Below are 21247 nucleotides of genomic sequence, written 5' to 3' on the forward strand. Positions count from 1 at the left end.
CAGTCTTAATGTCATTTTTAATATCTTGTAATCATCTAGCTTGTTAGTAAACAAATTCTTTAAGTTAAAATCTCCAGTTTATTTAGTAAAATAAACTTCAGGACAAGCAGTATAAATATTCAGTTATTTTATTTCTATAACTCAGTACACAAAAACAATGTGATAACAAATTGTTCCATTAGAACAACTTTCACGTATTTAAAACTAAAGAAACACAAAAACAAAGAGAGGTCTTCTAATTAAACTTAACTCTACAGTTACAAAAATTCACATAACAACTATTATGTATCTCATGTTTCAGTTAAAATATTTTCACAACACACACAACAACCCAATGCTGTATTTATTTTGGCACAAACATAATTGCCCTATATGTGAATTTATGAAATATAGTTCAATACAGGCATATACCATTTAACTTATTCCTAACATGAAGTTATAACACTTGAATTTATTGTGTAAATAATAATATATTTCAAAAAGAACATTAACCATCATTCCAAAATATGTGTGCATGTTATCCTTACAATTAACCTCAGTTTACAACCAGTGTTTACAATGTTCTCACTCTAGGGACTAGAAACAAACAGCGGATCAACTGGCTGCTAACAATCCACCATCATTACAACCTCAATTTGCTAACATATCTTGCAGTTGGCTATTATTCAAATTACACACACGTGCTTTCTCATTCTAAAATTTCTACCTCTCTCAACTATTTTATGTTCCACCAATAAAGAGAGTCATAGCCAACTATGAACACTATGTTGTAATTTAGTTTTATTTATCAAGGAGAAGAAACCAATGAACAAACAGACGTTTCTTAATTTCTTTATCAACAAAATGAGTGTATTATAAACTGTTGTCTTTAAAGAAAGACAGTGAATATAAAGACATCTGGAAGAAAGGAATTCTTGTAATAATGTATAGAATCTGCTTGTAATTTTAAGATACAAATATAAAAGAAAAAACTACATATTAAAAAATAATCCACTAAATTTAAAATGATACACATGGAAACTAACATACTGGTAAACACACCAAGTTCTTATAGAACTGTTTACATATGTTGCCATCCAAACAACTATTCACGTATATCACCATCCAAATAACTGTTTATCTTATGCATGATAATTGTACATATTCAAATCTATCAAATGCAGGCATTTTGTTATCTTTATAATACAATTATGCCACTACTAAAAGATCTATTAGAGAAACTACAGCTTTTCTCTGGTGATATACAAATTAGAAATATATCACAAAAGTATTAGGTTTAACTCAGTTATGGAACCATTCATAACAAAGTACAAGTCCTAGTCAAACATAAAAAGAAATTGTACATTCTGAATAAACATCTACACAATAAGAGAAAAACAAATACAAACCCAGATTTAAACTCTCTTTTAGGATTCCCTTAAAGTGAAAGTAAAATCTGGCATTGTTTGACAAAAAACTTATAATTCTCAGGTGAGATTTTCTCCAAAAATATTCTAACAAACTTTAGTTGTTACACGTCTCAAAAAAAGTTGTATCTTTGAAGAATTTTGCTCATTAGCTACCAGAGGAATTTATTTAATGTAACACTTGTTATGGCCAAGACTAATTCTATCACTAAGTTTCATTAGCTATTAAAAAAATCTAACACTAAGCTTAAATTGTGCTTCAAGACATTTGCAAAAAAACTGAAACCTGAAATTTGTGATGACGAGAAATCCACTTGAAGTAAAAACGTATCTCAGACAACTGGTGTGGGTGTTAACACTTTTATTATAAAGCAGAGAATAACCTGAAGATGACCTAGCAAGGTCAAAACATTGTTCTCTGCTTTATTAGTAATGAAAGTGTTAATACCAACACCAGTTGACCTGAGACACACTTTTAAAAGCTGAAATAACACTCACGTGTATTCTCAGAATATTCATTTAAGATTCAAGTAGTTTTCACACCAAAGTTAATTTTTATATCATTAAGCATACATTTTGTTTCAACCATATTCATATATTTATTAAAGAAATAAAAGAGGTCTCTATACAGAATGTTATAGATTTATATAGTTAGCCCTGAAAAGAGCGACACATCCACTAAACTATATGAAAGCTTTTTAAAGTCCTGTATAATAATTATGTTAAATATTTTAATCTATAACAGTATCAGAAGATAAAAACATGTTACAACAGACACAGAGAGAAATTGATACAAAATAAACAGATGTTAACATTCAGTTCACATGGTACTTACAAACACTTCAACATGTTAACATTTCTCCTATTTATTATTTCAACAGTAACTCCTGCTGGTAAGAGTAAACAAGTTATTACAAACACTTGTTCAATACTTTTTTTGTTAAATCAGACATAATAACATATTGAAAACAAACTTGACACTGAACAGTGGGGTGTATACAGTATTGTGTTCATTACTAGGATGTTTCTTATTTGGCACATTATTCAACATGAAGACAATAACTATTTCTGTAATAAAACCAACGTTGAAGAACAGGGGTTCCCAAACTTTGCCAACAGGGAGACACCTGTCAACTTTTTCACTGTGTTGGCAAACAACCTCACATTAAACAGTTTTTGTCTGTGTAACTGTTGTATCATATACATGTTTTATTACCTTTGTAGTTTGATTCTAGCTTTAAGAAAACAACAATGAAGAGAGATTTAAATAAGGAAAACTTGAATTGTATCTTATGACCTACTTTAATGTGAATGATGAAACTGCTTTGTTTAAACAATTTTGTGAATTTCTAGGTCAATGTCTGACAGTTTCAAACAGAGATCCAGCTCCATGTTTATATTATTTCTATTTTATATGCATTAGTCCAACTGGAAATCAACTGTTTTGTTTTTTTACAATCAACACACAACTGTGCCAGGCCCACAATGAATTTACATAATTTATGTTAATTACAATTATTAATTTGTGATTTATATATATTACTGTGTTAGTTTTATAATGTTGTTAATTAGAAATATTAATATTTATATATATTACTGTGTTAGTTTTATAATGTTGTTAATTACAAATATTAATATTTATATATATTACTGTGTTAGTTTTATAATGTTGTTAATTAGAAATATTAATATTTATATATATTACTCTGTTAGTTTTATAATGTTGTTAATTAGAAATATTAATATTTATATATATTACTTGTTAGTTTATAATGTTGTTAATTACAAATATTAATATTTATATATATTACTGTGTTAGTTTATAATGTTGTTAATTACAAATATTAATATTTATATATATTACTCTGTTAGTTTTATAATGTTGTTAATTACAAATATTAATATTTATATATATTACTGTGTTAGTTTTATAATGTTAATTACAAATATTAATATTTATACATGTTACTGTGTTAGTTTTATAATGTTGTTAATTACAAATATTAATATTTATATATATTACTGTGTTAGTTTTATAATGTTGTTAATTACAAATATTAATATTTATATATATTACTGTGTTAGTTTTATAATGTTGTTAATTACAAATATTAATATTTATATATATTACTGTGTTAGTTTTATAATGTTGTTAATTACAAATATTAATATTTATATATATTATTGTGTTAGTTTTATAATGTTGTTAATTACAAATATTAATATTTATATATATTATTGTGTTAGTTTAATAATGTTGTTAATTACAAATATTAATATTTATATATATTACTACATTAGTTTAATAATGTTGTTAATTACAAATATTAATATTTATATATATTACTACATTAGTTTAATAATGTTGTTAATTACAAATATTAATATTTATATAAAACTAACATAGTAATATATAATGTCTTAGCATTGTTTTCATTACTTATCCAGTAAATGGTAATTTCATAAATTAGATGCATTACTGTGGACACCCAGGGAGCTTCAGACCACAGTTTGAGAATCTATTAATAAGCAATAAAAGCAGTATATCAAATGCTTATGGAAACAAATAGGTAAATTAACATTAAAACTTCAAACTACTGACATAGTTTTGAAAAACAAAAGTTCAGAACCACTTGAGTTGATTAATACTTTATCAAGAGGGTTTGTTTGTTTTTTTAAATCAAAGACTTTGCATTGGAAAGAACAACAATAAAATAAGACAGTAGAACAAACTTCATTCTAAATATAGCCACTTCTAGAGAGTAATATCAAACAATTAAACTACGGATCTCATTCTTTTATGATAACACTACGCCAAAAATGGTAAACCACCGACAGATATTCAAGGTGAAATGTTAGCATAATGAGGTAATACAACTTAAAACAAATTATTACTATCTCCTTTTGAAGAGAAAGAAACAAACAAAAACCAAATAAAACAGCTTTGATTTGTTAATCATTTTTATCATGGATGTTCCACAGGGCATGTAACAAAGTACTGATTGTTTCTTCCTTAATATCAAACACTGCTCCGCTTACACTGAAGCCTATAATACGAAACACCATAACATTGCATGTTTAATATGATTTATAAATAGCACTCCCTGAATGCATTTACCAAATAATTTACAGAGCAAGAAGGGTCACAATAGGTCCTTGAAACTCTTCATATTTAGATACTGAATCTCATTACAATCAACTGACACCAATTAAAACAAGTACCTAACCAATGAGATGTTTTAATTCACCAAATTTTAAACAAAAGTTTCATTTTAATTTATCAAATCTATAAACATTTGTAGACATTATGTTTCTTCAACAGTTTATTTCTTACTATATTCGTATGTTTAGCACTTTTGTAATTTCTTTTTATGTTACTCGTTTAGGTGCAAACCAAAAATCATAATCAGCTTTTATCTTCTTTACACCACTAATGATATAACACAAGGCCCCCCAGTGTTTGTTTTTTTAATTACAAAATACAAAATAATTTGTTAATTGTAGACACAACAAAGCCATTTAATTTATGAGTAATTTTATTTCCAAGCCCTGTTTATCTAAGAACTGACAGGTTTAAGAGAAATGATATTAATCAAAACTTTAATCTCATGGCATTAATTTGATCTTAAGATATTATACACATTATAATACACATATACAAAAACACTTGTATCTTGTGTCAAGGAATTCTCCTGGACATGGAGAGTAAGATTGCTAATTCACACTGGTCACTGATTAGTTATTCTGTACCTGAGAAATTTATTAACTACAACTACAATTAATAAGGAAACAATGTACATATTGGTTACTTGCACCATGACACTGGGATAGGGTTAAACACAACTACAGTTAATAAGGAAACAATGCACATATCGTTTACTTGCACCATGACACTGGGATAGGGTTAACCACAACTACATTTAATAAGGAAACAATGTACATATCGGTTACTTGCACCATGACATGGAATAGGGTTAACCACAACTACAGTTAACAAGGAAACAATGTACACATCGGTTACTTGCACCATGACATGGAATAGGGTTAACCACAACTACAGTTAATAAGGAAACAATGTACATATCAGTTACTTGCACCATGACATGGGATATGGTTAACCACAACTACAGTTAATAAGGAAACAATGTACATATTGGTTACTTGCACCATGACATGGGATATGGTTAACCACAACTACAGTTAACAAGGAAACAATGTACATATTGGTTACTTGCACCATGACACGGTGATATGGTAAACCACAACTACAGTTAATAAAGAAACAATGTACATATTGGTTACTTGCACCATGACACGGTGATATGGTAAACCACAACTACAGTTAATAAGGAAACAAAGTACATATTGGTTACTTGCACCATGACACTGGGATAGGGTTAACCACAACTACAGTTAATAAGGAAACAATGCACATATCGTTTACTTGCACCATGACACTGGGATAGGGTTAACCACAACTACATTTAATAAGGAAACAATGTACATATCGGTTACTTGCACCATGACATGGAATAGGGTTAACCACAACTACAGTTAACAAGGAAACAATGTACATATCGGTTACTTGCACCATGACATGGAATAGGGTTAACCACAACTACAGTTAATAAGGAAACAATGTACATATCAGATACTTGCACCATGACATGAGATATGGTTGACCACAACTACAGTTAATAAGGAAACAATGTACATATTGGTTACTTGCACCATGACATGGGATATGGTTAACCACAACTACAGTTAACAAGAAAACAATGTACATATCAGTTACTTGCACTATGACATGGGATATGGTTAACCACAACTACAGTTAACAAGGAAACAATGTATATATCAGTTACTTGCACTATGACATGGGATATGGTTAACCACCACTACAGTTAACAAGGAAACAATGTGGTAAACCACAACTATATTGGTTACTTGCACCATGACATGGGATATGGTAAACCACAACTACAGTTAATAAGGAAACAATGTACATATTGGTTACTTGCACCATGACACTGGTGATATGGTTAACCACAACTACAGTTAATAAGGAAACAATGTACATATTGGTTACTTGCACCATGACACGGTGATATGGTAAACCACAACTACAGTTAATAAGGAAACAATGTACATATTGGTTACTTGCACCATGACACGGTGATATGGTAAACCACAACTACAGTTAATAAGGAAACAATGTACATATTGGTTACTTGCACCATGACACTGGGATAGGGTTAACCACAACTACAGTTAATAAGGAAACAATGTACATATTGGTTACTTGCACCATGACACTGGGATAGGGTTAACCACAACTACAGTTAATAAGGAAACAATGTACATATTGGTTACTTGCACCATGACACTGGGATATGGTTAACCACAACTACAGTTAACAAGGAAACAATGTACATATTGGTTACTTGCACCATGACATGGGATAGGGTTAACCACAACTACAGTTAATAAGGAAACAAAGTACATATTGGTTACTTGCACCAAGACACTGGGATAGGGTTAACCACAACTACAGTTAATAAGGAAACAATGTACATATTGGTTATTTGCACCATGATTGCATGCAAGGAATATAAAGATATAATTGAAATATAGCTTGATATTAGGATATGATACCATTACACCAACACATGCATGCACTCACACACCATGTTAATAGAGGTACAAGCAGAACCACTTGCGATACATTTATTATTTACCATCACAGTCAAATCCAGGAACACATGATAGAAACTTTGTTTACCTAACTAGGGTTCACGTGTTTGATGGGAAACAACTTTTGACGGAACATCTTCTACAACAAGTTTCACACAACTCATAGTCCTTATCCACTACGGATCATTAAATCCACGAGAGTTTCTAGACCTTGACGAATCCCTTCATCATTACCTAGATGAAAAGGCTGAAACATCCATTTTCTTCCATGCAATGTCCCACGGAATAGCTGTTCCAACTGTGGAAATGAAGACAAAACTGAGCTTTTCAATCGTGAAAGATTCTCATGACCCGAAAGCTGAGTTCAGCCAGTGGTTCATTTATGTTTAGTTAATTTAAAAATATTATACAACTGTATGAACATCTCAATAATGTACATTTACTATTGACACCGATTCTCTAACTATTAAATATGATTTCAACTGGTGTTTTAGTTTCAGTTAAGTTTTGTACAAAAATACTTTTAAAATTACCTTTTACATTTTGTTTCCGGAAAACCAGTTTAATATTTTCGTACCTAGTTCATAAAAAAATTTTTTTTTAATTACTTAAATTATTCAAAATAAATATATAAAACTTGCGTAATCATCATTTCTCACCCGTTCTGTTGTTTTACGCTCAGGTGTATCTAGGTGAGTAACAAGTACAACACATGGTACACCTTTGAGAGCTGAATCAGAGAGCACAGCTTCTAAAGCTTCTTTGGAAGAGCGTAGATCTTGTTCATTTGACGAGGCATCAACAACAAAGAGAATGCCATGTTGCCCATGGAAATACTTGTTCCAGAATACCTTCACGTCCTGTCCTCCTGCCGAACATGTCAAGCAAGGAATATCAAAATTAATTATCGACAATACCGTTACCAAGAACTACCGTAAATAATTAAATATTGCAAGAAGTTACAAGAACATGCCACACAAAACTTACTCCATTCATTTCAATACACAAGAACTACTGTAAATAATTAAATATTACAAGAAATTACAAGAACATGCCACACAAAACTTACTCCATTCATTTCAATACATAAGAACTACTGTAAATAATTAAATATTACAAGTTACAAGAGCATGCCACACAAAACTTACTCCATTCATTTCAATACATAAGAACTACTGTAAATAATTAAATATTACAAGAAGTTACAAGAACATGCCACACAAAACTTACTCCATTCATTTCAATACATAAGAACTACTGTAAATAATTAAATATTACAAGAAATTACAAGAACATGCCACACAAAACTTACTCCATTCATTTCAATACATAAGAACTACTGTAAATAATTAAATATTACAAGAAGTTACAAGAGCATGCCACACAAAACTTACTCCATTCATTTCAATACAGAAGGTTCATATAAATTTGCATAAAAATACTGTAAACAGAAAAGAATTTTTCGCTGTTTACAGAATCTAAAACACAGAGTAGATCCAATAGTTTTTCCCATCTGAAGGCACAAAAATTACTTAATCTTATAATTATTATTGTTACCAATAAACGAAAAGTTTATTACAGGTTTCAGCTGAGTAACTCTCCACTTAAACTTAACATTTGCATTAAATTTAAAACAACTTGTTTGAAAATCACACATGCTCACATGGTATAAACAGAAGCAAGTGAAGACAGAAACAAGTACACGTTTTCTATCAGTCATCATTTTCTTCTGGAGATACAGTAATCGTAACGGCGAATCAGTGTTTTTTTTTATCCCTTTTGATAAGTACTTGAGGTTGGGTGGTGTGCCATCTTCCCACTTATTTTCAGGAGGGCCTGAAACCCTCCTACTACATTTTACTAGACTGTAAACTTCTCAGAAGAGAAAAGTGCAACAGACAATGCAATAAATATTTATGGTTACAACAGACTAGGGAGAGAAACTATGGGCTCACTGAATATGCTGGAGTTTGTAACCACAGAACAACCACCAGCGTTTACATACAACTTATAACAATATGTTTATACTTAAAATTTATTATTTGATTGACCTTTGAACCATAATCCTGCCACACAAGTTGTAAATTGCTTGAAGAACACAAGTATAACTCACAAAGAATGATCACTTTTCATTATCCCACCTAATCTAACAAAATAAAGATTCTAATTTTTAAATTTCAGTTACTTTTATAAGTACAGAATAAAACATGAACAACAAATATAGTTTCCATCTTCAAAACTGTCTCAAAGCATCCCGCTTCTTCCACTTCATTCATTTCTTTTTACACTTTGTAATCTAAAAGTTCAAATGTAATGGCTGGTAACAATGAAAACTTTGACATTCAAAGATTAACAAACAATAATATTTATTGAAAACACAAGGTTAATCTGCAATATTAGGAGAAAAATACACCCTTCTCATAGGTTGTAGAAATACGCGAGTAGAACATCAAAATGATTAAAGCATTAATGCCTGATTAAATAACAAACCCGAGATCAGTCTGTTATTGTAGGCAGTGTCTTTAAAATTACTTAAAACAAAAAAACATTAACCATCAAGTAAGTATAGGTTCAAACCATTCACAGCCCACAATAATTTAACACACAGCATCTACAACTTACCACCCAGTTCTTTAATATTCAGTGTAGTGTCCAATATAGGAAGAGTCTTGATATTGAAACCTAAAACAAACAACACACATACATTATCAGGAAAACCTGATATCACAATTTATAACGTAACCATTCACAAATAATGCAAGTTGAACAAACTCTTCAAACAATATTGTGTTAAAAACTGTTCAAGAACTATTAAGATTACATTCAATAAATTGGGTCGAAATTTTCAGTCTTATTTGCTTAGAGACTTTACATAAAGCATGACCAAAGATTGTTATTTTTATAAAAAGAGAAAATATTTCAAGGATAATTAATTACACGTGCAGCACAATTATTTTGACATGAATTATTTTAAACCCTCACTTTCAGTACCTGTTGTCGGTTCAATGTCGTCAATGGGTTCTCCAACCAACGATGCTAAGGCTGTCGATTTTCCTGCACCCTTTAGGCCTAAACAAAGAACTTCGTACTGCTCTTTTACAACGGCAGGTGGTTTTTGGCACTGTATCCACTGGCAACACTATGCAAAAACATAACAGTGCAAACTGTGCTCAATAAATACTGGCTATTATAAACAAAAATAGAGGAAAAACTTACATACAGTAAGAAATTCATCAAGATTTTTCTCAACAATACACCACCTGGCTGAAATAATTAGAATGATTCACTGAAATCAATATAACTGGTTGCTTCAAATCACAAATTTAACAGTGACCAAACTCAAGGAAAAATGGAAAAACATATCACTATTTTTTTTCTTAAACAGTGGAAATATTATAGGTGGCAGCACCAGTTGATGATGGCTGCTGTTTAACAGTTAAAAAAATTGCATTACAGTGGTCATTGGAAAGATATGTACTTAGTGTTTGGACACATCTTACAAAGTTTGTGATTTATAATTCCACATCCAAAGTTACTTCTCAGCTACAAACCTGCAGCAAGACTTACTTACTGAAGTACTGTTCCTGTTTAACTTCTCTAAAACACTTGTTGTATAGCGATACCATTGAACAGGGTTCATTTAGTTTTGTTTCACCATCTTTATATTTTGTCTTTGTGAGTGAAGGATGATCACCTTAATGAAACAAATAACCTCCTGTCACTTTAGTTTTGTCTGACTGAATAGCAACATTTGACTGTCACCACATGTTAAACATACAGCAATAACATATGTAAGAAATTCTTCACAAAACTTCTGAGTAAACAAGCTGCCTTTAAAATCTTTCTAGTTTGACTTGGGAATGTTGCATATTCACAATGTTTCTAAATATTAAAGCACTGTATGTTTCAAAAGTTAATATTTAAAAATAATTTGTTCAATATAGGTATGTTGTAGTTAAAAATAGCTTTAGGACTCTTATCAGACATACATTCCATTTCTTATTCAATACGAGATGAAGACAACCATGCAGTAAAATTACCAAACAGTGTGGTACAGGACACTAACAATAGATCCACAGATCAACAACAGTCTGACAAGACAACCCTCGGGTTATCATTTTTGTTTTATATCATTACGTAATGGCAAAAGAATATTTCATGGAGCTAAAATGCCAATTGATAACCATAACAACACATACTTTCAAGTTATTTATATCACCAATAAATTAAAATGATATTATTAATAAACCTTGGATAAAAAAAACACCTACTCAATAACCAACACACACTATTTTATGTAACAATAAGCTAGAACTGAGTAACATGTCATACTGGATATGTAATGTTTGTTGCTATTTCACTGAGTAACATCTCATACTGGATATGTAATGTTTGTTACTATTTCACTGAGTAACATGTCATACTGGGTATGTAATGTTTGTTACTATTTCACTGAGTAACATGTCATACTGGATATGTAATGTTTGTTACTATTTCACTGAGTAATATGTTATACTGGGTATGTAATGTTTGTTACTATTTCACTGAGTAACATGTCATACTGGATATGTAATGTTTGTTACTATTTCACTGAGTAACATGTCATACTGGATATGTAATGTTTGTTACTATTTCACTGAGTAACATGTCATACTGGATATGTAATGTTTGTTACTATTTCACTGAGTAACATGTCATACTGGATATGTAATGTTTGTTACTATTTCACTGAGTAACATGTCATACTGGATATATAATGTTTGTTACTATTTCACTAAGTAACATATCATACTGGATATGTGATATTTGTTACTATTTCACTGAGTAACATGTCATACTGGGTATGTAATGTTTGTTACTATTTCACTGAGTAACATGTCATACTGGATATGTAATGTTTGTTACTATTTCACTGAGTAACATGTCATACTGGATATGTAATGTTTGTTACTATTTCACTGAGTAACATGTGACACTGGATATGTAATGTTTGTTACTATTTCACTGAGTAACATGTCATACTGGGTATGTAATGTTTGTTACTATTTCACTGAGTAACATGTCATACTGGGTATGTAATGTTTGTTACTATTTCACTGAGTAACATGTCATACTGGGTATGTAATGTTTGTTACTATTTCACTGAGTAACATGTCATACTGGGTATGTAATGTTTGTTACTATTTCACTGAGTAACATGTCATACTGGATATGTAATGTTTGTTACTATTTCACTGAGTAACATGTCATACTGGATATGTAATGTTTGTTACTATTTCACTGAGTAACATGTCATACTGGATATGTAATGTTTGTTACTATTTCACTGAGTAACATGTCATACTGGATATGTAATGTTTGTTACTATTTCACTGAGTAACATGTCATACTGGATATGTGTAATGTTTGTTACTATTTCACTGAGTAACATGTCATACTGGAGTAACATGTATGTAATGTTTGTTACTATTTCACTGAGTAACATGTCATACTGGGTATGTAATGTTTGTTACTATTTCACTGAGTAACATGTCATACTGGGTATGTAATGTTTGTTACTATTTCACTGAGTAACATGTCATACTGGATATGTAATGTTTGTTACTATTTCACTGAGTAACATGTCATACTGGGTATGTAATGTTTGTTACTATTTCACTGAGTAACATGTCATACTGGGTATGTAATGTTTGTTACTATTTCACTGAGTAACGTGTCATACTGGGTATGTAATGTTTGTTACTATTTCACTGAGTAACATGTCATACTGGATATGTAATGTTTGTTACTATTTCACTGAGTAACATGTCATACTGGGTATGTAATGTTTGTTACTATTTCACTGAGTAACATGTCATACTGGGTATGTAATGTTTGTTACTATTTCACTGAGTAACATGTCATACTGGGTATGTAATGTTTGTTACTATTTCACTGAGTAACATGTCATACTGGGTATGTAATGTTTGTTACTATTTCACTGAGTAACATGTCATACTGGATATGTAATGTTTGTTACTATTTCACTGAGTAACATGTCATACTGGATATGTAATGTTTGTTACTATTTCACTGAGTAACATGTCATACTGGATATGTAATGTTTGTTACTATTTCACTGAGTAACATGTCATACTGGATATGTAATGTTTGTTACTATTTCACTGAGTAACATGTCATACTGGATATGTAATGTTTGTTACTATTTCACTGAGTAACATGTCATACTGGATATGTAATGTTTGTTACTATTTCACTGAGTAACATGTCATACTGGGTATGTAATGTTTGTTACTATTTCACTGAGTAACATGTCATACTGGGTATGTAATGTTTGTTACTATTTCACTGAGTAACATGTCATACTGGATATGTAATGTTTGTTACTATTTCACTGAGTAACATGTCATACTGGGTATGTAATGTTTGTTACTATTTCACTGAGTAACATGTCATACTGGATATGTAATGTTTGTTACTATTTCACTGAGTAACATGTCATACTGGATATGTAATGTTTGTTACTATTTCACTGAGTAACATGTCATACTGGGTATGTAATGTTTGTTACTATTTCACTGAGTAACATGTCATACTGGATATGTAATGTTTGTTACTATTTCACTGAGTAACATGTCATACTGGGTATGTAATGTTTGTTACTATTTCACTGAGTAACATGTCATACTGGGTATGTAATGTTTGTTACTATTTCACTGAGTAACATGTCATACTGGATATGTAATGTTTGTTACTATTTCACTGAGTAACATGTCATACTGGGTATGTAATGTTTGTTACTATTTCACTGAGTAACATGTCATACTGGGTATGTAATGTTTGTTACTATTTCACTGAGTAACATGTCATACTGGATATGTAATGTTTGTTACTATTTCACTGAGTAACATGTCATACTGGATATGTAATGTTTGTTACTATTTCACTGAGTAACATGTCATACTGGATATGTAATGTTTGTTACTATTTCACTGAGTAACATGTCATACTGGATATGTAATGTTTGTTACTATTTCACTGAGTAACATGTCATACTGGGTATGTAATGTTTGTTACTATTTCACTGAGTAACATGTCATACTGGATATGTAATGTTTGTTACTATTTCACTGAGTAACATGTCATACTGGATATGTAATGTTTGTTACTATTTCACTGAGTAACATGTCATACTGGGTATGTAATGTTTGTTACTATTTCACTGAGTAACATGTCATACTGGGTATGTAATGTTTGTTACTATTTCACTGAGTAACATGTCATACTGGGTATGTAATGTTTGTTACTATTTCACTGAGTAACATGTCATACTGGGTATGTAATGTTTGTTACTATTTCACTGAGTAACATGTCATACTGGGTATGTAATGTTTGTTACTATTTCACTGAGTAACATGTCATACTGGATATGTAATGTTTGTTACTATTTCACTGAGTAACATGTCATACTGGGTATGTAATGTTTGTTACTATTTCACTGAGTAACATGTCATACTGGGTATGTAATGTTTGTTACTATTTCACTGAGTAACATGTCATACTGGGTATGTAATGTTTGTTACTATTTCACTGAGTAACATGTCATACTGGTATGTAATGTTTGTTACTATTTCACTGAGTAACATGTCATACTGGATATGTAATGTTTGTTACTATTTCACTGAGTAACATGTCATACTGGGTATGTAATGTTTGTTACTATTTCACTGAGTAACATGTCATACTGGATATGTAATGTTTGTTACTATTTCACTGAGTAACATGTCATACTGGATATGTAATGTTTGTTACTATTTCACTGAGTAACATGTCATACTGGGTATGTAATGTTTGTTACTATTTCACTGAGTAACATGTCATACTGGGTATGTAATGTTTGTTACTATTTCACTGAGTAACATGTCATACTGGGTATGTAATGTTTGTTACTATTTCACTGAGTAACATGTCATACTGGGTATGTAATGTTTGTTACTATTTCACTGAGTAACATGTCATACTGGATATGTAATGTTTGTTACTATTTCACTGAGTAACATGTCATACTGGGTATGTAATGTTTGTTACTATTTCACTGAGTAACATGTCATACTGGATATGTAATGTTTGTTACTATTTCACTGAGTAACATGTCATACTGGATATGTAATGTTTGTTACTATTTCACTGAGTAACATGTCATACTGGATATGTAATGTTTGTTACTATTTCACTGAGTAACATGTCATACTGGGTATGTAATGTTTGTTACTATTTCACTGAGTAACATGTCATACTGGATATGTAATGTTTGTTACTATTTCACTGAGTAACATGTCATACTGGATATGTAATGTTTGTTACTATTTCACTGAGTAACATGTCATACTGGGTATGTAATGTTTGTTACTATTTCACTGAGTAACATGTCATACTGGGTATGTAATGTTTGTTACTATTTCACTGAGTAACATGTCATACTGGGTATGTAATGTTTGTTACTATTTCACTGAGTAACATGTCATACTGGGTATGTAATGTTTGTTACTATTTCACTGAGTAACATGTCATACTGGTATGTAATGTTTGTTACTATTTCACTGAGTAACATGTCATACTGGGTATGTAATGTTTGTTACTATTTCACTGAGTAACATGTCATACTGGATATGTAATGTTTGTTACTATTTCACTGAGTAACATGTCATACTGGGTATGTAATGTTTGTTACTATTTCACTGAGTAACATGTCATACTGGATATGTAATGTTTGTTACTATTTCACTGAGTAACATGTCATACTGGGTATGTAATGTTTGTTACTATTTCACTGAGTAACATGTCATACTGGGTATGTAATGTTTGTTACTATTTCACTGAGTAACATGTCATACTGGGTATGTAATGTTTGTTACTATTTCACTGAGTAACATGTCATACTGGGTATGTAATGTTTGTTACTATTTCACTGAGTAACATGTCATACTGGATATGTAATGTTTCTTACTATTTCACTGAGTAACATGTCATACTGGGTATGTAATGTTTGTTACTATTTCACTGAGTAACATGTCATACTGGGTATGTAATGTTTGTTACTATTTCACTGAGTAACATGACATACTGGATATGTAATGTTTGTTACTATTTCACTGAGTAACATGTCATACTGGGTATGTAATGTTTGTTACTATTTCACTGAGTAACATGTCATACTGGATATGTAATGTTTGTTACTATTTCACTGAGTAACATGTCATACTGGGTATGTAATGTTTGTTACTATTTCACTGAGTAACATGTCATACTGGGTATGTAATGTTTGTTACTATTTCACTGAGTAACATGTCATACTGGGTATGTAATGTTTGTTACTATTTCACTGAGTAACATGTCATACTGGATATGTAATGTTTGTTACTATTTCACTGAGTAACATGTCATACTGGGTATGTAATGTTTGTTACTATTTCACTGAGTAACATGTCATACTGGGTATGTAATGTTTGTTACTATTTCACTGAGTAACATGTCATACTGGGTATGTAATGTTTGTTACTATTTCACTGAGTAACATGTCATACTGGGTATGTAATGTTTGTTACTATTTCACTGAGTAACATGTCATACTGGATATGTAATGTTTGTTACTATTTCACTGAGTAACATATCATACTGGGTATGTAATGTTTGTTACTATTTCACTGAGTAACATGACATACTGGATATGTAATGTTTGTTACTATTTCACTGAGTAACATGTCATACTGGATATGTAATGTTTGTTACTATTTCACTGAGTAACATGTCATACTGGATATGTAATGTTTGTTACTATTTCACTGAGTAACATGTCATACTGGTATGTAATGTTTGTTACTATTTCACTGAGTAACATGTCATACTGGGTATGTAATGTTTGTTACTATTTCACTGAGTAACATGTCATACTGGGTATGTAATGTTTGTTACTATTTCACTGAGTAACATGTCATACTGGGTATGTAATGTTTGTTACTATTTCACTGAGTAACATGTCATACTGGGTATGTAATGTTTGTTACTATTTCACTGAGTAACATGTCATACTGGGTATGTAATGTTTGTTACTATTTCACTGAGTAACATGTCATACTGGATATGTAATGTTTGTTACTATTTCACTGAGTAACATGTCATACTGGGTATGTAATGTTTGTTACTATTTCACTGAGGAACATGTCATACTGATATGTAATGTTTGTTACTATTTCACTGAGTAACATGTCATACTGGATATGTAATGTTTGTTACTATTTCACTGAGTAACATGTCATACTGGGTATGTAATGTTTGTTACTATTTCACTGAGTAACATGACATACTGGATATGTAATGTTTGTTACTATTTCACTGAGTAACATGTCATACTGGATTTGTAATGTTTGTTACTATTTCACTGAGTAACATGTCCTACTGGGTATGTAATGATTGTTACTATTTCACTGAGTAACATGTCATACTGGGTATGTAATGTTTGTTACTATTTCACTGAGTAACATGTCATACTGGGTATGTAATGTTTGTTACTATTTCACTGAGTAACATGTCATACTGGTATGTAATGTTTGTTACTATTTCACTGAGTAACATGTCATACTGGGTATGTAATGTTTGTTACTATTTCACTGAGTAACATGTCATACTGGGTATGTAATGTTTGTTACTATTTCACTGAGTAACATGTCATACTGGGTATGTAATGTTTGTTACTATTTCACTGAGTAACATGTCATACTGGATATGTAATGTTTGTTACTATTTCACTGAGTAACATGTCATACTGGGTATGTAATGTTTGTTACTATTTCACTGAGTAACATGTCATACTGGGTATGTAATGTTTGTTACTATTTCACTGAGTAACATGTCATACTGGATATGTAATGTTTGTTACTATTTCACTGAGTAACATGTCATACTGGGTATGTAATGTTTGTTACTATTTCACTGAGTAACATGTCATACTGGGTATGTAATGTTTGTTACTATTTCACTGAGTAACATGTCATACTGGGTATGTAATGTTTGTTACTATTTCACTGAGTAACATGTCATACTGGGTATGTAATGTTTGTTACTATTTCACTGAGTAACATGACATACTGGATATGTAATGTTTGTTACTATTTCACTGAGTAACATGTCATACTGGGTATGTAATGTTTGTTACTATTTCACTGAGTAACATGTCATACTGGATATGTAATGTTTGTTACTATTTCACTGAGTAACATGTCATACTGGGTATGTAATGTTTGTTACTATTTCACTGAGTAACATGTCATACTGGGTATGTAATGTTTGTTACTATTTCACTGAGTAACATGTCATACTGGGTATGTAATGTTTGTTACTATTTCACTGAGTAACATGTCATACTGGATATGTAATGTTTCTTACTATTTCACTGAGTAACATGTCATACTGGTATGTAATGTTTGTTACTATTTCACTGAGTAACATGTCATACTGGGTATGTAATGTTTGTTACTATTTCACTGAGTAACATGTCATACTGGGTATGTAATGTTTGTTACTATTTCACTGAGTAACATGTCATACTGGGTATGTAATGTTTGTTACTATTTCACTGAGTAACATGACATACTGGATATGTAATGTTTGTTACTATTTCACTGAGTAACATGTCATACTGGGTATGTAATGTTTGTTACTATTTCACTGAGTAACATGTCATACTGGATATGTAATGTTTGTTACTATTTCACTGAGTAACATGTCATACTGGATATGTAATGTTTGTTACTATTTCACTGAGTAACATGTCATACTGGGTATGTAATGTTTGTTACTATTTCACTGAGTAACATGTCATACTGGGTATGTAATGTTTGTTACTATTTCACTGAGTAACATGTCATACTGGGTATGTAATGTTTGTTACTATTTCACTGAGTAACATGTCATACTGGTATGTAATGTTTGTTACTATTTCACTGAGTAACATGTCATACTGGGTATGTAATGTTTGTTACTATTTCACTGAGTAACATGTCATACTGGATATGTAATGTTTGTTACTATTTCACTGAGTAACATGTCATACTGGGTATGTAATGTTTGTTACTATTTCACTGAGTAACATGTCATACTGGGTATGTAATGTTTGTTACTATTTCACTGAGTAACATGTCATACTGGATATGTAATGTTTGTTACTATTTCACTGAGTAACATGTCATACTGGATATGTAATGTTTGTTACTATTTCACTGAGTAACATGTCATACTGGGTATGTAATGTTTGTTACTATTTCACTGAGTAACATGTCATACTGGGTATGTAATGTTTGTTACTATTTCACTGAGTAACATGTCATACTGGATATGTAATGTTTGTTACTATTTCACTGAGTAACATGTCATACTGGGTATGTAATGTTTGTTACTATTTCACTGAGTAACATGTCATACTGGATATGTAATGTTTGTTACTATTTCACTGAGTAACATGTCATACTGGATATGTAATGTTTGTTACTATTTCACTGAGTAACATGTCATACTGGATATGTAATGTTTGTTACTATTTCACTGAGTAACATGTCATACTGGATATGTAATGTTTGTTACTATTTCACTGAGTAACATGTCATACTGGGTATGTAATGTTTGTTACTATTTCACTGAGTAACATGTCATACTGGATATGTAATGTTTGTTACTATTTCACTGAGTAACATGTCATACTGGGTATGTAATGTTTGTTACTATTTCACTGAGTAACATGTCATACTGGGTATGTAATGTTTGTTACTATTTCACTGAGTAACATGTCATACTGGATATGTAATGTTTGTTACTATTTCACTGAGTAACATGTCATACTGGGTATGTAATGTTTGTTACTATTTCACTGAGTAACATGTCATACTGGATATGTAATGTTTGTTACTATTTCACTGAGTAACATGTCATACTGGATATGTAATGTTTGTTACTATTTCACTGAGTAACATGTCATACTGGGTATGTAATGTTTGTTACTATTTCACTGAGTAACATGTCATACTGGGTATGTAATGTTTGTTACTATTTCACTGAGTAACATGTCATACTGGGTATGTAATGTTTGTTACTATTTCACTGAGTAACATGTCATACTGGATATGTAATGTTTGTTACTATTTCACTGAGTAACATGTCATACTGGATATGTAATGTTTGTTACTATTTCACTGAGTAACATGTCATACTGGATATGTAATGTTTGTTACTATTTCACTGAGTAACATGTCATACTGGGTATGTAATGTTTGTTACTATTTCACTGAGTAACATGTCATACTGGGTATGTAATGTTTGTTACTATTTCACTGAGTAACATGTCATACTGGGTATGTAATGTTTGTTACTATTTCACTGAGTAACATGTCATACTGGGTATGTAATGTTTGTTACTATTTCACTGAGTAACATGTCATACTGGGTATGTAATGTTTGTTACTATTTCACTGAGTAACATGTCATACTGGGTATGTAATGTTTGTTACTATTTCACTGAGTAACATGTCATACTGGGTATGTAATGTTTGTTACTATTTCACTGAGTAACATGTCATACTGGATATGTAATGTTTGTTACTATTTCACTGAGTAACATGTCATACTGGGTATGTAATGTTTGTTACTATTTCACTGAGTAACATGTCATACTGGGTATGTAATGTTTGTTACTATTTCACTGAGTAACATGTCATACTGGATATGTAATGTTTGTTACTATTTCACTGAGTAACATGTCATACTGGGTATGTAATGTTTGTTACTATTTCACTGAGTAACATGTCATACTGGATATGTAATGTTTGTTACTATTTCACTGAGTAACATGTCATACTGGGTATGTAATGTTTGTTACTATTTCACTGAGTAACATGTCATACTGGGTATGTAATGTTTGTTACTATTTCACTGAGTAACATGTCATACTGGATATGTAATGTTTGTTACTATTTCACTGAGTAACATGTCATACTGGATATGTAATGTTTGTTACTATTTCACTGAGTAACATGTCATACTGGGTATGTAATGTTTGTTACTATTTCACTGAGTAACATGTCATACTGGGTATGTAATGT

At 30.9% G+C, this 21247-nt stretch overlaps 1 protein-coding gene across 4 annotated transcripts in view; it reads right to left on the bottom strand.

The window, feature by feature from the left end:
- Positions 1-112: 112 nt before the first annotated feature.
- The window catches only part of LOC143242472 (ADP-ribosylation factor-like protein 15), a 41274-nt gene continuing 20139 nt past the window's right edge, over positions 113-21247 (bottom strand). For 3 of the 4 annotated variants that reach the window (XM_076485894.1, XM_076485892.1, XM_076485895.1), the window contains 4 exons: positions 10092-10239; positions 9723-9782; positions 7760-7968; positions 6445-7398 (listed from right to left, as the gene is read on the bottom strand). In XM_076485894.1, the coding sequence (XP_076342009.1) occupies positions 7270-7398; positions 7760-7968; positions 9723-9782; positions 10092-10239 (546 nt within the window). In that variant the 3' untranslated portion in view covers positions 6445-7269. Of the gene's footprint in view, positions 7399-7759; positions 7969-9722; positions 9783-10091; positions 10240-21247 lie in introns of all 4 variants that reach the window. The other variant, XM_076485891.1, reaches the window with a different exon arrangement.

The sequence above is a fragment of the Tachypleus tridentatus genome, unplaced genomic scaffold (genome assembly GCF_004210375.1).
Source record: "Tachypleus tridentatus isolate NWPU-2018 unplaced genomic scaffold, ASM421037v1 Hic_cluster_2, whole genome shotgun sequence".
NCBI classification, from domain to species: domain Eukaryota; kingdom Metazoa; phylum Arthropoda; class Merostomata; order Xiphosura; family Limulidae; genus Tachypleus; species Tachypleus tridentatus.